The sequence below is a fragment of the Haemorhous mexicanus genome, chromosome 5 (genome assembly GCF_027477595.1).
Source record: "Haemorhous mexicanus isolate bHaeMex1 chromosome 5, bHaeMex1.pri, whole genome shotgun sequence".
NCBI classification, from domain to species: Eukaryota; Metazoa; Chordata; class Aves; order Passeriformes; family Fringillidae; genus Haemorhous; species Haemorhous mexicanus.
Window position 1 is genome coordinate 5,000,256 of NC_082345.1, and position 23,966 is coordinate 5,024,221.

Sequence of the window (23,966 nt, forward strand, 5' to 3'; positions counted from 1 at the left end):
TGGGTGTCCCCCACAGAAAAGGACTGCATCACCCCTAGGTTTTGCCTCTGCTGGATTTAGCACTGCAGCTTCTGCTGCCACCCACACACTGCCAGGCTTTAACTGGGGCTGGGAGCTGCAGGGGCACACTGCAAGCTGACCCTCCACAGCAGCAGAAGGGACTCTGCAGGACCTGAGCTGAAAGATGAAGTGAAAAACACACATCTGCAAGCCTGTTGCTGCCTCTGTGGTCCTTCCCCCTTCTTGCACCCCCAGAGCTGCCCACACTCTCCATGCAGGGCTGCTGCTCCTGCCAGGAGCAGGCTGGTGGACACAGCAGGGTACAGGCAAGAGGGAGAGGTGGGGAAATGCTCTGGGAATGGTACCTGTCACCTTGAAGAGGCTCAAAAGGTTTGAAGGAAAGCAGTTCACACATAGAACTGAAACTGAGGCAGGGGGAACTCGCTGTGAGCACCCAGTGCTGGCCACCAGCTATTTAAAGCTTCAGATGCCTCTGAGGTGCAGCTGGGCATAAAGAAGGGGCACGACTGCAGCTTGCACAGACACACCCAGGACAGGGGCCTTGGGACACTGCTGGGTACAGCTGCAGCAGCTGAGAGGTCAGCAGGGGCTAGGAACCACCCCAGAAACCAAGGAAGAGCTGGGCTGCTTGGTGAAGGAGCAGGGCATGCCTGGCTAAACAGCATGTGGGACCAGAGCCAGGGAGCTGAAGACTATTCCAAGGGCCACACAAGACTGGACAGGAACTGCAATCATGCTCCTGTGGACAGACACAGAACTATTGCAAAACCTCCAAACAGGCTACTTCGTTCTCAGGAAGAATGCAAAGAAGCTGGGAGATGTGTTGGTGTGGAAATGACAACTGTAACATTCCTGTTAGTCCTTGAGACAGACCAAGTCTTCCTGTACCACACCTCAGCTCCCAGAGAAGCCTGAAGCCAGGGTTTTGGATGCCTGCAAGCACTAGATGAACCCAATCTCCCAGATGTGGCTCCTGGTTGTCCTCTTCTCCCTCTTCCCACCTTTCATGTCCAGACAGATCCCACCTAAAAGCAGGTGTGGTCCCATTTCACCAGGATTTTTTATTTTCAGAGCATGTATCATAATTTAATAGAGAGCAAAGCCCCTCAAACACCTCTGTATTTGCTAGTCCAACCCCTGCAACATCTGTACAAAACTCTCCTGGCAATGTCTGCAATTGTTTATGTGGAAAAGTCCCATCAAAGAAGTGTTTGAGCACTGGACTTTGGTTCTGTTTTTCAAACGTGATTTGAAAGGATGAACCACTACAAATCTCTGAGGCCCTCTGGCAGGCATTCCCAAGACCCCTGCCTGGCTGTAAGCTGTTTGAGATCCCTCACACAGCATTTTAACCCCCCTCAGTGCTCCACAGTGGGAACCTGTCTCTAGCACCCAATTGCTCACCACAGAGCCAGTTTTCCAACTGCCTGGGCTGAACTTGGTTTTATAGAACTAATGCTGGGCTTTACTACTACAAGAAAATTAAAGCAATTCTCTTCCTTCACTCATATTGCTCCCTTGAAGGTATTTGGAGGCAGAACTCTTGTCCCTACTGAACCATCCCTTTTCACTCCATGTGCTTCCCTCCTCACACCTCCCACCCTCGAGCTGCTTTCATCAACCAGTAGTTGCTGCTGAGCATATTTGGGTCATCTTTCCACTCCACTGATCTCCCTTTTTGGGAGTAGGATCATCTGGAGACTCAAGGAATACCCATCCTGCTGAGGGGCAGGCAAGGGGGCAGAGCCGCCCTCTGGACATGCTGCCATGGACAGGGCTTGGGGAATATTTGGGATCCCTGCGTGGATGCTGGGACTGATCTCAGTGACAGCAGGGAGTGAAGGGACCAGGAGAGGAGGAAAAGCTGGCAGGTGTCTTGGCTGGGACAGTCAGGGAGGGGAGGATGGGGAGCCTGAACGCCCTGCTTTCAGTCCCTTGTGCCAGCTAATGAAATTTAGCATATTATTTATTGACCAGACTCTACTGTCTCTGCCTCAAAAACAATCTTTGCAACTGCTGTGGGCTGTTTTCAAGAGTTCTTAACTTACAAGACCTTTCTTTTTGTTTTAATATTTAAAATGATTCAATTTTTGGACTAAATTAAACCAAATGGACTTTGGTCTCCCCTGGAAGCTGTTTATGTAACATCTGTTTTAAGTAGTTTAAAACTCCTAAGTTTAAGTAGTTTAAAACCCCAGTTCGTTGAACTGTGTGAAATAAAATGCTGAAATTACTGTACTTGTTGTGATTGTTTTTAAATAAATCCATCCCCCCTCCACCTGACTTGCTTCCCAGGCTGGAGTTTAGCCCTGTGTGTCTCAGGGCAGCCACCTGGATTGATGCCTGCCCCATTCCCAGAGCTGGCAGAGACTGGGCAAGAGCATTTCGAGGTACAAATTGCTGCTTTCTCAGATGTAAAGGCATTAGCGAGCAGAGTTTGCAGCGTCGCTGGCATTAAAGGCTCTGCAGCAGATCAGGATTAGATATCCAAGCCCGTGTGTATTCCTGGGACAGCGAGCAGGGTTCGGAGCCTCCTTGCACCAGGAATGCGCTTCTCCCAGGGTATTGAAAAGCCGCATGTGTGTGCCAGGGAACGCGGCACGGCTGCACAGACAAGCCCCCAGAGATGCCCTCGCTGTCAGGCACCGATGGGTTAAAGATCTGGGGGGGCTCCCCTGAGTGACCCCGCTTTTTTGGCAGCCCCGCTCCCCCGCCGCTGCTCGTGTCCCGCTCTCTCATAACCTCGCCTGCCGCCTCCTCCTCCTTATATATTCATGAAGCAGTGCAGCTGGGCTGAAATAAAAGCTGGGCTGCACAGGAAGAGGAACTCCGTGTGCCTGGCTCGGCACGGCCGGGACGGACCCTGCTCTTTATCTCCCTCTTTATCTTTCTCCGTGCTGGGGCAGCGCTGGCGCGCAGGAGGCAGAGCCGCTCCCCGCTCAGCGGCTCCGTGAGCTCTGGATGCCAGGAGGAGGAGAGCTAACAGTAAGTGAGTCAGTCCCAGCACGGCTACGATAACACTTTCTGGGGGATGTTTCCTTTTCTAAGCTCAGAGCCAGGCCTGGTGTGGGGCTGCAGCTACCCCTGCTCTGTTTGTTCCCCTTCAACCCCCAGGACCCACTAAAGGGGCTGGGGATGTTTTCCTGGACCTACAGGTGGAGGAGAGGCTGGAAGGAGAAGACATGTGCACAAGCAAAGCCTTTTTATGTAATTCACATAGGCCTATTTCAAAATATTGAGCCCTTCTCCAGCCTGTTTTGCTCTGGAGAGATTGGCAGGGAGGGTCATTAAAGCCTGGTGTTGAAGGATTATATTGCAGTTGTGCTTTTTTGGGGGAGAGGGAGAGTGCTCAGAGTTCAAACGTGCCTGTCTCCTGAGATCCCTTACTACTCCTATGGTCTCACTTCCATCCCCTTTCCTCTGGGATTGCAAGGAAAGGACATACCTCTGTTACTGCAGAGAAAGCCTTACCCCTTTCCTGCCTGTAAATTAACCATGGGGATAGCTGGAATATACTAAAAGGGTGCAACAGGAGTTTCTCTCAGCTGGAGGGAATGGGGATCTGATCAGCTCAAGCCAAGCCCCTTAGTTGGACATTATCAGCACAGCCAGCACCTTGGCAGCAGCACTCCTTATTCAATAAGAGCTCCATCCCAGCTTGCAAGCAGCATCCTGACCCCACCAATCCCCCATTCCAGGGCTGGCCCTTTGCCTTATTGCATGGTGTGCTGCCAGTGTGATCCAAGGAGCAACATCTCTTCACCCTACCCAGCCTTGCTGTGTGTAGTCAGCAGCCACAGGGAGTGTGCTGCTCCATTAGCCCTAAATTCAGGGGACACCGGCACCAGGTGTCCCTGCCCGTTCTGAGCATCCCATTAATGCTCTGCATGATGGGCCAACAACTTCACATCCCATTGCCAAGGTGCTCCCTTCTGACCTCTGCTAATGCCTCTGTCTTTTCTCCCTGTCCAGGTACAGCTCTAAGATGAAAGCTCCGTCTGGGCAAGGCGTCAGGCTGGCATACCTGCTCCTGAGTCTGGCTGCCCCCTGCCTTCCCAGCCCTCTCTGGAAGGACAGGGACTCCCTGATGCAGGAGGAGAAAGCCCATCAGACAGGTGGCAACTTGGTGCTGAGCAGGCAGGAGCAGCAGCTCAGTACAAAGCTAGTAAACCTCAAGAAGAAGGAAGTGGAAACAGCCATAACTACAGGACAGTTCCCTCCAAGCATGCACTTCTTCAAGGCAAAAAGCCTCATTGACCAGAGCACGGTGTTCAGCATCTTAAAGCGCATGCCTAAAGGTAGGCTTGGCTTAAGGAGTCTCATCTTACTCCTCCTTTCTCATCTTTTGCTTTCTGAACTGGGACGAAACACAGGATGTGGGAGACAAGCTTCTGGGAGCTGTAAATTGTGCTCACTGGGTTTCAGGAAAAGGCCTGAGGAGAGGAAGAGGGGGATGGATTGGGTGAATACACATTTCCAGCAATTGTGGCATTTGGTTTAACTTACAATATGGATCCTTAAGTCTTTCAAGAGTGGACAAGGGACAGAGGAAGCAAAGACAACAAGAAATACCAGACATCCCCATTTACTCAGCATGTTCCAGCCAGGGCCTCTCTTTTTCCCACAGACACACTCCATGGACAGGCTACCAACCTTATCCTGTATCTCAGCCAAAAGTGCTGCATCCTCCAAAGAGGTGCACGTGGTTCTGTAGCAGACCTGGAAGTGTGCTGGAAAGTCTGGGGGCACTAGAGGAGGAAGGGGCTATCTCTAACACTGAAATCTTTATGTTCTTTGCTTGTTGTGTACAAGTCAAAGCCTGTGTACTTCCAGCACTTCAAGTGAGCTTATAAAAGGGAGAGAGAGCAACATTTTACACAGACAGGTAGTGACAAAACCAGGGACATCAGTATTGAATTAAAAGAGGAGAGATTTAGATTAGATATTAGTAAGTCTACTCAGAGGATGGTGAGGCACCAGAACAGGTTGCCCAGAGAAGTTGTGACTGCCCCATCCTTGGAAGTGTTCACAGCCAGATTGGATGTGGCCCTGAGCAATCTTCCCAACTTCTCCCTCCCAGTCTCTGCTGTGGGATGCAGATCCCAATCTGCAGATTGCAATGCTGCAGATCTTGCAGCATCCCAATGCATTAACAAAAACAATTAGTGTGTCAGAAATGTCATTATTCTTTCATGGCTGAATTGAGCAGTTAGGAATTTAAAAGTACCCCCCTCTTCACCTCCAGTATCATTGATACCAAGTGGGAGTCAAAACAAATAATTAACACTTTTCAATCCTGGCGATGTTTAAATGGGCTCTTGGAATCTTTGCAAGGGCTGTAAGGTTTTAGGGCCAAGATCACATCCTTGTAGCTGTTTGAGTAGGATTTGATCAGAGCCCCCAGGCTCTGATGCTGTTGTTACAAGCACTACTGTAATGTCTGTTGCTGCTCTCATAGGGAAGAAGGTGACATTGCCAGCCACAGGAGGGTCAGACAGCTGCAGCATGCCCAGTCTGGTGCACCAGCTCTGCTGGGAGCAGCAACCACAGCTCCTCAGCATCTTTACAGCCAGACCCTCTGTAGTGGGAGATCATAGACATGACTCTATATTAGATTAGTCCACTGTAAATTATAGTCTGGAACCTAACCTAATGTCAAATGCATACCAGTCTTGTTCTTGCTATTCATGTTCTCCCTTTACCCTTTAGGGCATCAAAGCTATTTTGACTAAGAGGTCCCCTCTAGACTAATAAAATACATATCTAAGACTTCAGCTCTCACAGCATCTTCCCTTTACAAAGGGGAGGCTTAGTTCAAGCACCAATAACACCAGGAGTCTTTGGAAAAGGAGAGATTTCAGCAAAATGAAACGATAAAGAAGGTGAGCCTACAGAGGATGCTTCCTGTGCCAGGAAGACTGGCAGCTGCCAACATACTGCACAATAACAGAGCATCCCAGAGGCCCTCTGTGCTGGCCAGCAGCAGATGTACAATGTAAGCAAGCATGCTTTTGATAAGGCACAGAAGTAAACTGTATTTCTGCATCTGAGTGCAATTCCCCAGAGTAACGTGGTCTGGGATTTTGGTGTATGCCAGAGCTCCAGAGAGCTGAAAGAAGAGACACACACTAGGCACAAAAATTGGAGCTGGGATCCAAACAGCTTAGATACAGAGCTTTGCTTCAGGTGTGCTCCAGCCAGCATGCCATGTGAACTGCTGCCTCCTGTGCAAGTTTCTCTTTAAAACAGTGGGGCCTGAGCCAGCTCACAGCAAACTCTGCCTGAAAGACCTTTAATAACTCGGAGCATTTTCCATCCCAGTGGAGAAGCAGAGCTCCCTATTGATTTCCCCCTCCCTGTGCTCCCAGAGAGCTGTCATGCTCTGCCTGCCCTGTGTCTCATGTGGAGGGGGCCACATTCTCCAGCCTGGGGGAAGCAGAGCAGCCGTGCATTCCTTGCGGGGAGAATTCACTCACAGCCTTCTAAAGCATTTCCAGACACCCCCTGGATGGGCAAACAAACTGGTACCCCATTAAACCTGGGCAAACGAACTGCTACCCCATCAAACCTTCTTCCCAGCTGCCTGGGCTCACCAGGACATCCTTGTCCCCCACCAGGTGCTGTGCTCCACCTGCACGACTTCGCCATGCTGAGCATGGGCTGGCTGGTATTCAATGCCTCCTACCTGCCCGACTGCTACATCTGCTTCACCCCCGCGGGCTCCGTGCGCTTCCGCTTCTCCCGGCCGCGCCCGCCGCCCCCGCCGCCCGCGCCCTGCTCCCCGTGGCTGCTGCTGGACACCTACCGGCGACAGCTGAGCGACGTGGCGGAGTTTGACAGAGGGTGAGTGGAGAGGGGTGGCCTCTTGGTGCTCCATTCTGGTCCAGCTTTCCTGTTTGCTCGCTGCTCTGCGAGTCAGGAACTCTGTCTAGGGCTGTGCACGTGAAAAAGCAAATAGCACTGAATGTATGGAGGGGCTTGACAGCTAGCTTGCAAGCAAAGCTGAGTTAATGGAAGAAATAACAATTGATGATTTTCGAGTGTATCTATAGCAAAGAAGAAGACAAAACTGTCAGCATAGAAACTTTTTTCTTCTTAGACCCTGATCACGAGTGTATGTCACGTCCGACTTAACAGTGACAGCAATGCAAGAGTCTGAAGGCTGCTGCTTTAAGTACACCAGAGTCAGGGACCATAAAAGCTGAATTTCTCTGTGCACACATGCTGAGGACAGAAGCTGAAGAAGATTTATGAGACCTGGCCCCAGCTCTCCTCAGCACTGAATGGGTTCTCAATGTGGGACAGGGCTACATGGTGCCCCAGCCAGCGAGGTATCCAAAACTGGATGAGGAAGCCAGGTAGCTGATGAACAGGCTCTCCCCAACAGCAGAAACATCCTTTGCAAAGTCATTGTTTTGATTCAGAGCAAGAAGTTGGGTAAACTATTTATGTCAATTACTGCACTAGCAAAACCCCTCAAACTTCCCAAAATAAAACCCAACCCAACTGTCCCCCCAAACAGCAAACTTGTTTTCTGCCTTTGAAACCCCAGTGGCACCCACCACCTGGAAGCACGAGGCACTCATTCCCAACATGCACCAGAAGCTGTGGCTCACCCTCCTGGGCACTGGCTGAGCCAAGGAACTCCACACACAGGACACCTGCCTGGTTTGGGGGCTCCTTCCCCTCAAACACCTCCTGCTAACAGAGCTCCTGCCCTTACAGGCAAGGCTCCTGCAGCTGTCCAGCTGCTCACACCTCAGCTGGCTTCCCAGAGCATCACTCACCCTCCTGCAGGAGCTCCTTTCCCTGCAGGCAGCTCCTACCTTCACTCCTGGCAGCTTTTTATCAGGACTGGGCTTGTCTGAGCCACCTGGCATTTAATCACTTACAGGTGGCTGGGAAGAGCCTGGCTCCCCCTCTAGCCAGTGGTGATGGAAACACAGAGTCCTACCTCCCCATCCAGGGGCCATTGATCCCGGGACAAAGCCCTGCTGAAAAGGCCAAGAGGAAGCATGCAGCTCTGCTGTGGTGTGTGGGGGGCTGGAGAGAGCACACTAAATAATGCATGAAGTCAGACACTGAGCGATGAGGACAAAGGAAAATATTGAGTAGCCATCCATTGAGAGGGCACCGCTGTCCGTGGCGCTCCAGGGGCTGGGGTCTGCAGGAAAAACAGTGTGGGGTGTCATGTAATGACAGACAGTATTGCCATGCCAACACACAAGGAGAGGGCTGGACTGAGGCAGTGCAGATGACCCTAATCCTAGCATTTCCCAAGTGAAACTTGGTGGGTTTTACTGCAGTGCTCTTCAGTGAGGTTTGTGCTCTTAAATAGAGACCTTTTAACTCTTAGTGAGCTGGTATCCCCTCCACATAGAAGCTGTCTGGGCTCTGTGCCCTGCAGGTCTGAGAAGGAGGTCAGATTGGGAAGCTGAGGAGCTTCCAGACTTGTGGCATGGTATTGCCTTCCCTCCCCAAAACCAGCAATGGGCAGGGCAGAGGGGTCTGACTCTCCAGGGCATCCACCATCCCTCTCTTATGGAAGTCCAAAAGGGAAGGTGAAAATGATGCCAGACCCTGGGCTCTTGACCTTTTATATCCCGAGGTTCAACTGCCCTGACACGTGATGGATGAAATAAGATCCAGTGAGAAGTCACTGATCTCTGCCTTCCAGAGAGAAAACTGGTTCCCCATTAGCTGCCTTCCATTTCTGCTGGGAGTGATGAGGAAGGAAAGATGACAGCACCAGCTCTCTTCAACCACACTAGGAGACCCATAAATAACGTGCAAGAGATTGGATTTTGAAACAGCTTCGCTTCCTTAAAGCCCAAGCAATTGCACTGGGCATTTAGAAGTATCTCAGGAGCAACCCTTCACTGCACTTCTTTTCAGTTGTGTTTCCATGGCATGATGCCACTTTCTAGCAGAGGCTGAAGGGCAGGGCATCCTGTACACCCTGTACACCTGGGTGACTGGGGCTGTGCCTTGTGTGGTTCCCTCTGTTCCTGTGTGGAAACACTTGTTTTCAGAGGCAGTACTGCCACATTCCTCTTCTTTTGTATTTGCCTGACAGTGTTTAGAGCAGGACTTCAGAGTGGCAGGCACTGCTCAGGGACACAAGACAGAGCCTTGCTGCAAGGGTCTCCCCAAATGTGGAGGGGAAACCGAGGCAGAGGCCAGTGAAGAGATTTTCCTCAGCAAGCATGTGCCTGAGCCAAGAACAAACTTGGATTTCTGGCATCCTGGGTGCTCACTTAACCATTTGAGTATGTTGTCCTTCATTTCTTGCCCTTCCATGCTCATCACCACAAAATCACAGAGGAGTCATTAGGCATAATGTGCAAACACACCAACAACAGCCACGCTGAGGCACTTCCCCTCCCATTCTCATCTAATCCCTGGGCACTAGTCTAGGGGTTAGGAATGTTTTTGGCCGTCTGGAAATAGGTCTCTAGCCAGGAATAGGCCCCAATCTGTTCTGCTTCTCAGTTTCTGGAAACTCTCCCAGTCTCTTGAACATGTGCATCCCAGGCTACCTCTCTCCTGCACTCCTCTTTGCCCTTGAGCACTGACAAGCTGAGAGAAAGCAGATGTCAGAGGAAAAAACGGATGGATAGTTGGGTGGTTTCAAGGAAGCATCAAGGGAATATGGCAGCAGGGAAGGGCTCTCATGCAAGGCAGGGTGGATGAGCAAATGTGAAGGAACAATGGAAATGTTTCTGAGAAGCTGCACCTCTATCACCTTACAGCATTTCTGACCAGGAAGGGGTGGAAGAAAGGGGAATCTGCAAGATTTTTTTTGCTGTTTGCATTTTTACGTACATATACGTGTGTGTGTGTGCTTTGGAAGTGGCTCCTTTTGTTTGTTTCCCTCAAGAGAAGGTCTAATCATTCCTATTCAAAGCACACATCTCATGGACCAAGACCCTGGAGTATTGTGTTACTGGTAAGCACCCAAAAGGATGCTCTTAGATGAGCTAGGAGACCACAGGCCAAGGGACAGCGAAAGGAAAGGAATTTTGCTGTCATACTTAAAAGGGAAAACAATCCTCACTTATTTTCTTCACAATGAATTACAATACAGGAGAATGTCATTCTTTCCCTCAAGAAGCAACATAATGGCTGCCACCTCTAAAGCAAGAGCATGTCCCCAGATATTTAGGGAAGCAGCATTGACATTCCAGCTATTTGTAAAATACCACTGCACACCCCCCACCAGCAGCACAAGGACTGAGGCCGTGCCCAGCAGAGCTCTCTATCACCAGGATGAAGTCATCTGTGAGGGAGCTGACACCACAGCCCAGGCTTCAGGGACAACTCCCCTGGGCACTGGCGGCTGCCCCGGCTGCCATCACCTTCCCCTCCGTGTCTTCTGACTGCCTTATCTCACAGAAAAATAGGGCAGTGTGTGCAGTAAGAGGGGGGGAAAAAAGGAATAAAAATCCACTACAGAAACAAAGCACTCCACTCCCTCTACAAGCCTCCCCTTGGGGAGAAGAAGAGGGGATGAGAGAGAGAGAGAGCAAGCGAATGAACCACATGTGACAGATGTTAGTCACACTATTTAATGCACCACTGGAAGACATTTAGATACCACGGTGAGGAGAGGGGCATAATTACCCATTGAGAGCAGAAAAAGGAGCAGGAAAAGAATCCCTTTAAAAACGAGGCAACAAAACCTTTCACTTCTGTATTATATAGCACAGGAAAGGAAAACAGGGGAAAAAACCCAGGTAAAGAGAAAGCAAACCCACAGTTGAAAACAAATAATCCTTGGCTGGTCATTTTAGCTGTGCCCCTTTGGGCATATGCATTGCAATAGCATTGTTCAGTGCATATATGACATGACATGGAAGGCTATTTGTAGTCTGCACCTGATCACTGGCAAAGGCCCATTCCAGAAAAGAAGCAAAAAATGAATGTATTTATGAAGCTTTGCTTCATCTACATGAGCTACTGATGGCAAAAGCCCCCAGACCCTTAGGAGATTATCTGGTTATCAAGGATGGATCACTATTATGCAATAAATCTTCAACAGTTGTAAGGATCAATAATCAGTCTCAAAGGGAAGGGGATTATAAAGAGAAGCACAATTTGATTTATGTGCTTTTAGGAGCAGGGTGGTGTGGGGATTTATGGCTGTTTCCAGCCCAAGAGCACAGGCTAAGCAAACAACCACGAGTTTGTACAGCCAGATTTAAAGGCGGGGAGCGGAGCCCTGCGTGCGCTCATTGCTGGAGGAGCCGAGTTCTCACAGGACAAGGGGAGAAAGTGGTGGGAGCCCGACTAAGCTCCATCCTTATCTGGAACGGAGCTGCCTGCAGCGGCGAGATGGGGCTTGCACGGCCTTTTGATCCACGGGGAGGTTTTTCCCTGAGCCGCTGGGAACGGCCCCGCTCGGCTCCCGGCTCCGGGCAGGTGCCGAGCTGGAGGGGAGCTGCCCTTCGGCCACGAGGGAAGGGGAAAATTCTCCTTCCCCCAGCTCTTCCCACACGAAACCTCCCCGATGAGCAGCAGCACAGCCTTTCTGCCGGCGGCTGCCCCCTCCGCAGCTCGGGCAGCTGGATCAGCGCCTTCAGGATGCTCCTGACTGCTGCATTCCTGGTTTCTGGGGTGATGCTGGGGTGGCTCCTCGCTGCCTGCCCCTTCCGTGGTCCAGCTCGGTCTTCTCTGGTTGCATGGATTACTGAACAGTAGCTGGGGTTGCCCAGTGTCCCGCGAAAATGGCACCAAAGCCCCTATTGTAATGCATGGGAGGGCAGAGCCCAAGTTGCTGTGGAAACCTTAACTCTGAATTTTCCTGACTGTTGAGCATTTAAAGTCTCATCCTTAACCGTAGTAGCATCTCTTTTATGTACAGGTTTGCTTCTAAAATTGTTGCTGGCAAAGAAATTAACAGAGTGAGGAAGAAATGAAACTGCAGGCCCTGGAAGAGAATCCTTGGAGAGTGAAACAGCAGGCAAATCCTGGGGGAACAGGCTCTGGTTTATGGGCAGGATGGAGGGATTCAAAAGGCATATCTGCCCAGAATGTCTCAGTCTATGAATTTGGGCCAGATCACATTTTACATCTGTAGGGGGGCTGTGGGGGTTTAATTCCATCCACAGAAGTGTCCTGGATGGAGATAATAAGATCACAAATGAAAGCCACACCTCCCATATAATAGAGCAGAGCACTGCACGAGGATGGGGGCCAAGACATCAAACAGGAAACATTATTAAAGATCAGTAGCTGTTATTGAGGGGAAACAATATACCCAGATGAAAGCTGAAGCACGGCTGAAGGTATTTCTGTCTGAACCTGTTTAGCCCCTGACACGAGATAAGCACTGGGCCAACAAGAAAACATCTGCAGGTTTCTGTGATGGCTTCCATTTGTCCACCCAGGAATGAAGTTCATCACCCCTGCATTGTCATTTAGACTTTGCCCACTGGTAGGAGAAATTTGTTATGAACTACTCTTCAGGAGGAAGAAGGAGGGCTGTTGCCAGAGGCGGGGCTTCAGATGGGATGGAGGCTATCAGCTTGCCAGAGGATGGTGGTGTGGCACAGATGCTCACCCTGTCCTAAATACAAGCTGTCACCCACAATTAGATATTCTTGCAATTTACTGGCTCCCTTAAAGTCTGCTTGATAAAACTACCCACTGTCTCTCTAGATTTCTGAAAGAGACTTATATGCCAGCAGAGTGTATGGAGGAAGTAAATACATTTCCATCACACTAAGGAAATGCCAGGACTGAGATTCTTATCAGCTGTTTCCCTGAAGTAGCTATCAGCAAGGCAGGTGGGGAGTCAGGTTGGTTCTCAGAGGCTGGGAAAAATGATTTCTGATTCAGAACTGTCTTCCCCTTGCATTTTTTTGTTTGGCATATTTTGACAATACAAAGGTACCAGGACAACTTATGAGCTCAGCAAGCAGGCTGGTGGTGGCCCAGTACATGGCATGTCCTGCAAACCCGTCTGCCTTTTAGGTGCTGAACACAGGACAACTGCTGTCACATCTTATGTGCATCTTATGCATTGAAAATTCTTGGGAAAACATATTGTCTGCAGGAGTAATGTGCATGCCTGCTTTCAGATTAGGGATACCCTGGGTAGCAGAATATAATTGATATAAAAGATTTTCAGGTTAGGGATACCCTGGGTAACAGAATAAGATTGATATAAAAGGACCATACTTGCTTTTGTAACTCTGTTCCTTGAAAAAGGGACAGTGGGCAGATTTTAAGCACCTACTCCTACCCTGCTTACAGGTCAACATGTATCATATAAATTCTGTGCCAGTCATTAAAGGAGTAAATACAGGTGGCAGAAAAATGACCTGAATGCTTCCTAATTGCACCAGTCACTGTTGTACTGCAGTGCCAACAGGCTCTGTTTGCTCTCCTCATTCCTTCTCTTCTCCCTTTTCTATAGCTTGCTGAGAAACCTGACCCTGGTGACAGATACCCCTGAGCTGGCCTACCCTTCTCAGAGTTTCATTTGGAAAAGATTTGAAGAAGTCTTTCTCATTGCCTCTGGACTTATCTGCTATGCACCTGTGTTCAAGGCCTATTTCTACCAGGGGCTGCTGGAGCTCTATGAAGATAACGTACAGTATGTTGAGATAAGAGCTATCCTGCCTGCGGTACGTGGGGTTTGGCTTCTCTAGTAGTCTTTTAAATCCTTATTTCTCCATAGCTTTTCTCAAGCCCTGTCTTGAATTTAGTTTTTGGATGTTTGCATACCTGCCCTTCTAAAGATGCTGGAAAACCTTGATCATATTCAAACATCTTTCTTGGAGATTTGCATAGGCAAGGGCTTGAGAGACTCTTTCTTCTTAATGGCTAAGGGAGATCCTGCTGTGACATTAGCACAAAACTACACTGTACAGTCAGACTGGGAGCTGGGTCAAAATCTTGCTCATTGGGAAGAGGTAGCTCAGTTTTGCACCAGAATCATCACCTGTTCTGTGGCAGCTACTCTGAACAAATTTCCTGACTTGGATAGAGACTTATTCTGGAATAGTTATGCTATTTTAAATCCTCAGCTTATTTCAGAATGATTACTCTGAATAGGTGAGTCAATCAATTGGCAAAATACAACCTCCCACAGTTTGCAGACAACCCAAAATTTTGGCTATGTATATGAAATATGAACTGCTGCTTTCATTGCCATTAACACCAAAATCTGGTAATGGCTCAGGCTTTTCACCCACAGCTGGTCTTGCTGTTCTCCAGGCCCACTCTGCCCTAATGCCTCCCCAAGCACCAGCAGACCACATCACCCTAAGTGTTCCCACTTTCCCAGTGACAATTTTGTCACTGCAGACACACCTTTCCCATGCAATTCTCCAGCCCAGCTCCATGCAGGACTCCATGGGGGTGGGAGTTCTGTCAGTCTATCATACCTGAGAGGAGAGGGAAGTATTGCAAAGGGGAGTTAAAAAAAAGGACGTGGAGAAGTCTAAAAAGTTTACATGAGTCTTACTTTGCTGGGGGTTGCCACAAGCCAGTTGCTCTGAATTCAGCCACCACCTGTCTTTGGGGTGCCTGGAAAGAGAAAATAACAGCAATGTCAAAATGCCTGTGCTGTGAGGCAGCGCGAGCACTGGCGTCCCCCCAGGCCACACAGGTTTCCAGGCCAAGAGTATCAGCCATGATACAAGTGCGTGGGCCTGCCTGGAAAATACCCTGCCTTTACCATTAGCCCTTAGACACGGTTGTAAGTCCTTTTGAAGAGAGGCTTGGCAGGGAAGATTTGCTTCCCATCCAGCTCCTGATGCTGGCGGCAGCCGTGGGAGCCTGCAGAGCCCTGGGGCTCCCCTGCAGCCGGCAGCTTTGAGCTGTGAGTTCCAGTGCTGTGAGCTGTGAGCTCCAGTGCTGTGAGCTGTGAGCTCCAGTGCTGTGTGCTGTGGGCTCCAGGCAGGCTGCCTGCAGCCTGGGTACCACGGCAGGGAATGCCAGGAGCTGCAGTCACACTGGGATGGAGGGCAGCATGGGCAGTGAAGGGACAGGCAGGCTGAAGCTGGGGGAAGAGGGCAGGGAAATGCTTCCTCGGGAAAGTCAAGGTGAGCAGGGTGTGACAGGAATAGCAAGATGCTCGTGTGGCTGGAGAGCCTCCACAAGGCTCCACAGCAGTGCTGAGGCTGCAAAAGCTCTCCTTGCAGCAAAGCCTGCCAGAAGTGGCCCCAAGGTAAAGTAAATGAAACTGGGATTTAGTGTGAAACAGCAAACACTGTGGAAAAGCCCCCTAAGCCCAGCTGTGTTTGCAGATTCAGCTGTGTAAAGTCTCACATTCCCATGGGCTGCAGCTGGGGAAAATTCCCTCTGAGCATCTGCAGCTGCCCCACGGCTGCTGGTGCCTGCAAGGGGGACACCGCGTTGTGACGGGGTGTGGGGCTTTGTAGGGACATCCCTGCAAGGGACAGCACCAGAGGGGAAGTTAGGGAGTGAAGTGGAGCAGTTGAAGGCTGGAGGAGAAAGGTGACAGAGAAAAGAATGGTGAGTAGGGTGAGAGGAGAACTGATGGAGTGGTTTCAGTTGCTGTCTGTGAGCTACTCCAGGCAAGGCCTTTGTGGGTACACCTGTAGGTTCAGGGTCTCCACCCCTGCTGAAATCAGGGCAAAAAACAGCCCTGGTAGTGAGGAACCTCCAGAGCAAGCTGATCAGGCAGAGCATGCCAAAAGGATTATTTTTCCCACTTTCCAGCCAGAGACCTGGGAAAGCATGGCAAGACTAAATGACTGACTCAAGGTCATGAAGGAAACTTCTGGCAGAGGGGAGCAGGAGCCCAGCTCAGCTGGTAGCTTATGGAGCTCAGCCATCGCGTGCCTTGGGGCTGCCTCAGCTGACAGATTACCACTGCAAGGCACAGAGCATGTGTGAGCTGCAGACAGCTGGACAAAACACTGCAGTGTTGGATGCAGACAGGAGTAAGAGGTCACGGTCTCCAAGGGGTTCTCAAGGGCGTTTGCTTGCCACGTCTGAACACAGAGAAACTTGTATCAAGGGGGAAGTCCCCTCCTTGGTCCTTGCCAGCTGGTAAAGGCTTGAAGAAGGAAATGTTCTCCAGAGATTTTACTGCTTTTGTTTTCCTGCCCTGTTGTCAGGACCACAGCACAGATTTTTGTCGCTTCATTTCTCCCACCTTCCAGTAAAACACCTCTTCTAACTACTGCTTGTCACGCTGCAGGTGTATGAACTGGATGGCACCAAGCACGATAAATCATGGTCTGTGGCAGCCTACCGGGAAGTGACCAGGCAGTTTGTGAAGGAGCACCCAGACTTTGTTGGAGCCAAGGTTATATTTGCAGCGCACAGGTAGAGGCTGAGCAGGGCTGAGAGCGGCTGTGCCATGTGCAGGGCAGAGGGCTGGGAGAGGCAATGCTGGGCTGGAGTGCCAAGGTTGGTTGGCAATGCCCACGTGGGTTGTTGGAGCTGGAGTGTTGACTCCTGAGACATTCCCTGGCACGTGTGAAAGGCTGAGGGTGAGAATTCATCCATGTGGGTCTGCCTACGTGCAAGGTGAGCACCAGAGGAGCATCCATGCACCCTGGGAGTGGGAATGAGCCCAGGCAGGGCTGCCTGTGTGTGTGTCCAAGCCATGCCTGCTCTCCTCTGAGCCTGGATGTACTCCCCAGCCCTGCAGACACTGAAGCAGTGACAGCAGTGCCTGTGTCTGGGCACTCGGTGTGGCAGAGGTCCCATGGGACCTGGCTCACGCCGCTCCCTGCAGCCTGTGTATGGCATGTTCGTGCTGCTGCCCGGGCAGGAGGGCACAAGGCTGCCCTCCAAGGCAGCCAGATGCCATGAAGTCATGTGAGGTGATCCTCAGCAAGTAGAGCAGATCTCTCAGCAGCACTGACTTGCTCTGGTTTGGCACAATGCCCTCTCCAGTTCAGAGCTGGCTTGCTCTCTGGCCAGCTTGAGTATGGATACAGTCTGCAAAATGCACCAAGAAGTTTAAGTCTGATAGGGCTGGAAGAAACCTAAATGGAAAACTCTTGAAATGCAGTTACTGCCTAACCTCCCAACAAAACAGCTGGGAGGAAAGAAAAAAAATTAAACATTTTCTCTCTACACTGTTGTGTTCCCTTCCCTGCTTGGTAAATGGGAAAGCCAGTGAGTTAGACAAGCATGCCTCAACACAAGTGACAGCAGGTTCTAGCCAGGCATTTCCTGGTCATTCACGGGATTTGTTTCCTAATATCAATTTTCTACTGCTGTTCCCCTAGAGACCTGAAGCTGGTTGTCAGATTCAAGAGCAACTTGTATTTTGGAAATACCCCTGGGGGCCTTATTCCACAACTCAAACTCTGAGAAGGCAGGCCCATGGGAGTCAGCTTCTGCAGCTTTTTCTCTCTCTTGCTCTCTAGGATGCTGAATGTCTCCCAGATTAAAGAAGCCATCGTCACTGCCATGGCACTCAGAGCCCGCTTCCCAGACACCCTGGCAGGCTTTGACCTGGTAACTGTATTTCTTCTGGGGCTTCACATTAACCCCTGGTGATATAACCACACATATCCCATGGCATATGTTCTCTACCAGAGCCAGAACCTCTGCTGCTGTACTGAAATCAGTGTTAATGAATTGCAAATCCTCCAGCTAAGGATTTTGTTCAGGGTAATTGACAAAATCCCCTGAAAGAATCAGCTCCCTACCCCACAGCATTGTAATTTCAGCACAGCTGGCACCTCATTTATACAGAGCTGTAAGTCCCACCATCTTCCCAAACGTGCTCAAAAATACCTTTCTGCTTTCCCCCAGGTTGGTGACGAGGACAAAGGTCATTCTTTATGGGAGCTGAAGGATGCCCTGACCATCCCATATTCTATGGGGGTCAACTTGCCATACTTCTTCCATGCTGGGGAGACTGGTGAGCATGAGGACTCAAGGCTTGTTACTGCTTGCAGAGGCAAGACTGAAATCTTGCAAAGAGCAGAAGCAGCAAGCCTGGCTCGCTTGCTGGCTGTATCAAGAGGATGTGTGTGCATACATGTGCACATAACCAGTTTCCCCTAAGCTTCTCCCCTTATCAATTTGGGGCTGTGGCAATCCCACATGACCCCTCCCTGCTTTGATTGTAGGTGTCGTATTGCTCAGCATCTTTGACCTGGTGTGACAAGGAGTCATGCATAAGAGTTGTTGCTGTAGCCATTTCCCCCTTGGAACAGCACTCACTTCCCATCCACAACAGCAGCACAGTCCCCCAACCATCATTTTACAATTTAAGGTGAAATAATGTTTGAACCAGATTTAAGTCTTAACTGAACAGGCTCATCAAAGCAACTGATGTACCCTTCATTCCTGGGGCAATGTATTATTATTGGCAACATATTATTCAGTCTGCATTGGTGGAATTTATCCTAACCAGGAGAGTCTGTCTAACTTGTGCCTTGTGTGTTGCATGTTGACATCAACAGAAAAAGTGTGGTTACCCTGGGCTCCCTTTATAGCCACAGGCAGGAGCAAGCCCTTCTAAGCCACAACACATCTCATTCTAATGCACAAGCTACTCCCCAATAATTGTTACTTCTATCCATTGACAAGTAATGGAGTCCAGCATAATTAACTCAGGTGCAAGAGCAATACTGTAAACATCTAAAGCCAGGTGAGATGAGTGGGTATCTCTATGCTGGGCAATATCCTGGGCAGATTTCAATCCCTGTTTCACTGAAAATGCAAGTGGGAACTCTGAGCATGAGCAACCCTCTCACTCACAACTGGGACATCTATTAACAAAATCATCTAGAAGTTTGAGGAGCTTTATTTCCTCACAGCACTGCAGTGACTCTTGTCTGTCTCTGCTCAGACTGGCAGGGCACCTCTGTTGACAATAATGTGCTGGATGCATTGCTACTGAATACCAGCAGGATTGGTCATGGACTTGCTCTCATTAAACACCCAGTAGCCAAAAATTTGTCTCTGAAGAGGGATATTCCTGTAGAAATCTGCCCTATCTCCAACCAGGTATGTTGTTATGTGGCTGGGTCACTGTAAAGGGGTTCACCATAGCTGTGAGGGTCAGCTGGGGGGCACCTACAAGTTTTGATGCACACAGGCTGGCTTAGTTTCCTTTGCAGCACCTTACATTGCAGTTTGCTATGTAAGGTGCTGCAAAGGTGAATATATTTAAGGCTTGTAGTGCCATTCAGCAAAAAAATAATTTAACTTCCTATCCAGAGGAACCTGGGAAGACAGTCCTCCATAGTGGAGATGAGGCCCAGAGACAGAGAGGTGCCTTGAGAGACATAATTGAAAATACTTCAAAGCCAGGAGGGCCAGAGGCTGAGAAGCAGGGATTGTAACTGGAAGTCCTTGGTTTTGCAGGTTTCATAACCAGTGGGAACTCCTTTGCAGCACATTAAAGTGGTGCCATTGTCCCCTGGGTGCAGCAGAAAGGAGATTTACTGGAGTGACCCTTAAGGGAGAGAACCCTGATACCAGCTCCAGACACATCAAGCTAAGCATCACAGGAAATGTGTAACCAAAAGACTGTTCCTGAATTGCTCACAGTCAAATTGTTCTAAATAAGCCCAAGTTATTCACCCCACTGGACTTGATTAAGGTGATTTATTTAAGAAATTAATCTCCTTGTACAGTCAGTGGACACAAGCTGCTTCCTCCTGCAGCAGTTCAGAGCAGAAAACATTCTGAACAGTCCTCTGGAGCCTGTCCCTCCCTTACCACACTACCTGCTGTCACAGGCAGCCCTGGCAGGTGTCAGTGTGACACAGCTGCAGCAATAACCTGCTGAGGTGTTGTTTCCCACTCTTCCCCACCCAGGTCCTGCTGCTGGTAGCTGACCTGAGGAGTCACCCTGCAGCTGACCTCATGGCTGAAGGGCACCCCATTGTGATCAGCCCTGATGATCCCCCCATCTTTGGGGCAAAGGGAGTCTCTTATGACTTCTATGAGGTGTTCATGGCCATTGGAGGGATGAATGCTGATCTGAGGACCCTAAAACAGCTTGCACTCAACTCCATAAAGTAAGTTCATCACCTCTCTCACCTTGCCATAGTAATCATAAGGAGACTATCAGCTTTCCCCCCATGCTTGCATTTGGGTTTTGGCCCCAGAGTCTCCTCAGCCACAGGAGCTGAGCTTCTGTCAATCCAAAATCTCCTCTGTGTGTCTTGTCCAAAGGCAGGACACAGGGAGCCCAGAGGCTCCTCTACCTGTGTTCTCAAGTGCCTTTCTCTGACTCCATGCCCCAGTGTATTCCTCCTTTTCCACTCTTTGGGAACTTGCCTCTACCACCTGGTTCTGGGTTTGGGAGAAATTGTATGTCTTTGTATCACTTGTCTATTTCTGCCAAAATTTGACTTGCTGTAGTGTTTGCCATGACTCATCTGGGAAACACTCAAGAAAACAATTAGCATTTAGTTTGGGTGTGTTTAACCCCTTTTTCTATTAACTGGACAGTTCTGAATGTCCAAAAATAGTTTGGATGTGAAGCCCAGGGTCTTCCTGCACATTCCTTGGCTCCTGCCTGTTTTACACCATGTTACTCTGTGTGGTGCAGGCATGTCCTGCAAGGGTTAATCTCTTGCTGCCTCCTGCCTTTTCATTTCAGTGCTGCTCTTGAAATAGCTGCCCCCTTGTCTGACACTGACTTTCCTCCTCCTCACAGATACAGTGCCATGCTACCGGATGAGAAAGCCAAGGCCAAAGAGCTCTGGCAGAAAAAATGGGACCAATTTGTGGCTGACCTCTCTGATAGCTTTCTAAGGGAGCTGTAGAGAGAACAAGGCTCATCTCAGAAGGCATTTGGCAAGCTAGAGTGAGCCAGACTGATTGCTAAGAGGGAGACTGCTTCTTCCATGTGACCTGAGCAGATGAATGGACGTCAAAGTCTCACCTGGCAACTCTGCTAAGCCAGGCTTAATGGGCTTAAAGCTAAGAAGGAGCTGCACCATCCTGTGAAACTCATGGACTGGAGGTAAAAGGGAGCAGTGAGCCTTTAGAGCAACCACAAGAAATCACCCTGCTCAAAAGAGTCAAAACAATTAAAAATTGCCAATGACCAAATCCTGACATCCTTATTCAGGAAAAATATGCTTTCCAATGAGAGTCAGCAGGAGATTGCCAACACGAGGATCTCTGAATTTTGCCTTATCATTACAAAATGCAGACCTTGGCCGGAAACAGCAAAGACAAACATCCAACCATTTGGGCCACTGACCTTCAAGAGAGCAAGGACTGAAAATGACTCTTGTTATGTTTAACCCTGGGCCTGCTGCCAAAATAGCACTGCTAGGTCGAAGAACCAGTCATAGGTCTGATGTCTGCTATTTCAGGACCTACCATGGCTGGAAACAAGCTGGTGGAACTTGCTCCCAGAACATTTAAGCCTGGTTGCACAATGATCATAAAGCCAGAAGAGAGGTGCCTCAGTTGCCAGCAGTTTTTTTTACTATAAAGTCTTTTCCTGTCCTCTGGTCAAAAGGAAGACAAAACACATTTCAGGTTAAGTCAAAAACATCCTGGCTTCCCAGACCCTGCTTGATTAAAACTATCCCTCTGCACAAGGCTGTGTTAACACAGACATTTATAGGAAACACCTTTTGGTTTCAGGGAGTTCCACTACCAGCCTTTGTTGCTGTACTGATTGTGCAAATGTGGCCCTACTCAGCTTGTCAGAGAGATTTTCACCTTGGTAGAGAACTGCTGTGGATATCCACAGGGCTCATTTGGATCTCTGTGGTTTCCAGCTCCTTGGCCGAAAAAAAAAAATCCTACACAAGAAACAGTCTCTTGACAAGCTGATTCCCTGTCTTAACATCATCAAAAATATCAGAAGGAGAACTAGTTGCAGGGAGACTAAAAAAAACCCAACCAAACAAAAACAAAACAAAACCTCAGAAAAAAGCAAACTTAAGCAGATTGCTAAATAAATTCAGAAAAATCCTTCAGCACATCCATGCCAAACATGCAGCCAGGATCAAAGAGCATCTTTCCCTGACTTCAGTACAATCATGCTGGTTTGCATCAGTCAAGGAAGAATTGACAAAAATTCCTACTGAAAGACATCTTCCTCCTCTGAACCACAGACTTGCAAAGGCTGTTGTTTCCTAATCTGACCAGCCTGGGCCAATTGGCTCTCTTTATGCTTTCTGTTAATTGTCTCAAGCAGCTTGGCCAGAGTGTTTATTTCCACTGACCTTGGCTGGAACACCTTAGCAGGAGGCAAACACACTTATTACAGAAGTGGATCAAGCTGCACAGCCTGTGTGCCCTGTTTGAAACTGCCCACAGTTCACAGGCTGCAACTTCATCTCTGCCTATCCCAGAGAAAATAAAAACCAACCAAAAAAAAGACACTACAAATCCCATCACAGAACACAAATAAAATCACACCAAACCACAGGTGTGTGTATTGCAGAAGGCAGCAACACAAACCACAGAAATGAAAAGTGAGAACCCAGTCACACCCCTCACTAACTGGGGGGGGGTTAAGTGCCTTACACCCCCAGTCCTTTCCAGCCACAGCTACCTCTACTCCACCTCTCCCTGCCCACACCCCCAACATTTTCCTCTGAAGCATCCTGATGCTTTTTTTGCAGACTGACCTCTCCTAGGCCTTGGTACAGATTTGGTCCTGGGAAGGAGCTTTATACTGGAGGAGTAGCCAGAGCAGAGCCATCCTCCCTCCTCCTGCATGGGTGTTGCATCCAGAGCTCACACTGAAGACCCCAGGGTAGGTTTTGGTCATGGCCAGGTTATAAATGCTGACTTGAGAAGTGCTTTACTTGCTGAGCAGAATCACAGCAAATAAGCAGAATGGCAGCTGACCAGCAACCCAAAGCCCTGTCCCTCTCACCAACCTGATCTTTCAGCTTTGCTATATGTGGATGGATGAAGATCTTTATTTGCTATGAGTTGATTCTCCCTTAAATAAGCCTCTTTGCTGCCAAGGTGAAGCTAATCATTACAGAGCCATTGTGGGAGGAGCTGAGCTCCTCACACAGGTTGACCCATGCCCCTTCCTTTTCTACCACAGCAGAAAGCTTTCAGCTCTTCCTGCACGTGGTCTCTTGAGGTCCTGAACCACTTTTTGCTTACCTGTAGTTCTCCTTTCCCCTCATTACCTGCAGGAGTTGCAGGGCTAGATCTTCCATTTGCCAAATGCTTGCTGGAACCAGTTGCTGTGTCCACTTTGTTCTTGCTTTCCTAGGAAAAGCCTGCTGTGCACATGGCCATTTACCTACTTCACAGCTGTGCTGTGATGGGGCCAAGTGCCTGGAGCCACCAGTGTGTGATGCTGTCCAGGATTACAGCAGAATCAGGTTTCTGCAAAAAATCACAGGGGTTTAAAATGGCTCAGGTGTGATGCAGCCCTCAAAAATGTGTGACAGAGGGAAGGCCAGCCTGCCTTACTGCTGGGAATCTGCTCTTCCTTAAAGCATGTCTTAACTGGGAGAAAGGTGCAAATTGAGAAGCCCAGGCTGCATCCTCACCTCTCCAGGTGTGCAAAAAAGGAGGAATTTAGGCTGGACCACAGCAGTTATAAAAGATCAATTCAATTAATTCAGTTCCATTCAAGCTTTGGGTAAATTTGGCTGCAGGGCTTCACTGAGACTCAGCTTTTAGTAGCAAAATTCCAAGGGTTTTGCTGCCAGTCTGCTCCCTTTTGCCCAGTACCTTGGCTCCCTGCTCACATTTGTTGGCAAACACATCACATACAGTGCTCTCTTGCTTGTCTCTTTCAGAACATAGTCTATAATTAAATTTTCAAGCCTGTCTTAATCATGGGGGTTATTTTTCTTTTTTTTTCCTTTTTTTTGTTTCTCTTTGTTAAAAAGAACAGGGGATACCTGGATTTGATGGGATGTTTTAATCTGGAACATGCAGTAGAGGAGGATGTCTCACAACACTCAGCCTGGAGTGACCAGGGAGCCTGAAATGCCTTCTCAGCATGCTGCAAAGGGCAACTTGATCTGTAGAGCTAACAGAGTGTT

At 49.2% G+C, this 23,966-nt stretch overlaps 1 protein-coding gene across 3 annotated transcripts; it reads left to right on the forward strand.

The window, feature by feature from the left end:
- The first annotated feature begins 2,828 nt into the window (after window positions 1-2,828).
- On the forward strand, window positions 2,829-23,754 carry ADA2 (adenosine deaminase 2). 3 transcript variants are annotated; one of them, XR_009486723.1, is made up of 11 exons: window positions 2,829-3,006; window positions 3,994-4,319; window positions 6,639-6,864; window positions 13,442-13,652; window positions 16,199-16,326; window positions 17,382-17,472; window positions 17,773-17,881; window positions 18,818-18,975; window positions 19,792-19,994; window positions 20,639-21,474; window positions 22,572-23,754. XR_009486723.1 is itself a non-coding variant. In XM_059848103.1 (10 exons), exons 2-10 carry the CDS (start codon window positions 4,007-4,009, stop codon window positions 20,745-20,747), a joined length of 1,548 nt encoding a protein of 515 aa, XP_059704086.1. In that variant the 5' UTR covers window positions 2,829-3,010; window positions 3,994-4,006; the 3' UTR covers window positions 20,748-23,754. The 3 variants fall into 3 exon arrangements, 2 of the variants coding, with proteins under 2 accessions (XP_059704086.1, XP_059704085.1); XM_059848103.1 differs by having other exon boundaries at window positions 2,829-3,010; window positions 20,639-23,754; XM_059848102.1 differs by having other exon boundaries at window positions 20,639-23,754.
- Window positions 23,755-23,966: the final 212 nt, after the last annotated feature.

Bases quoted from the DNA above. Each gene is read 5' to 3' on its own strand.
- ADA2 (XM_059848103.1), top strand. From the start codon at position 4,007: ATGAAAGCTCCGTCTGGGCAAGGCGTCAGGCTGGCATACCTGCTCCTG. The intron at 4,320-6,638 runs GTAGGCTTGGCT...GTCCCCCACCAG, and splicing joins CTTAAAGCGCATGCCTAAAG to GTGCTGTGCTCCACCTGCAC. The intron at 13,653-16,198 runs GTACGTGGGGTT...GTCACGCTGCAG, and splicing joins TAAGAGCTATCCTGCCTGCG to GTGTATGAACTGGATGGCAC.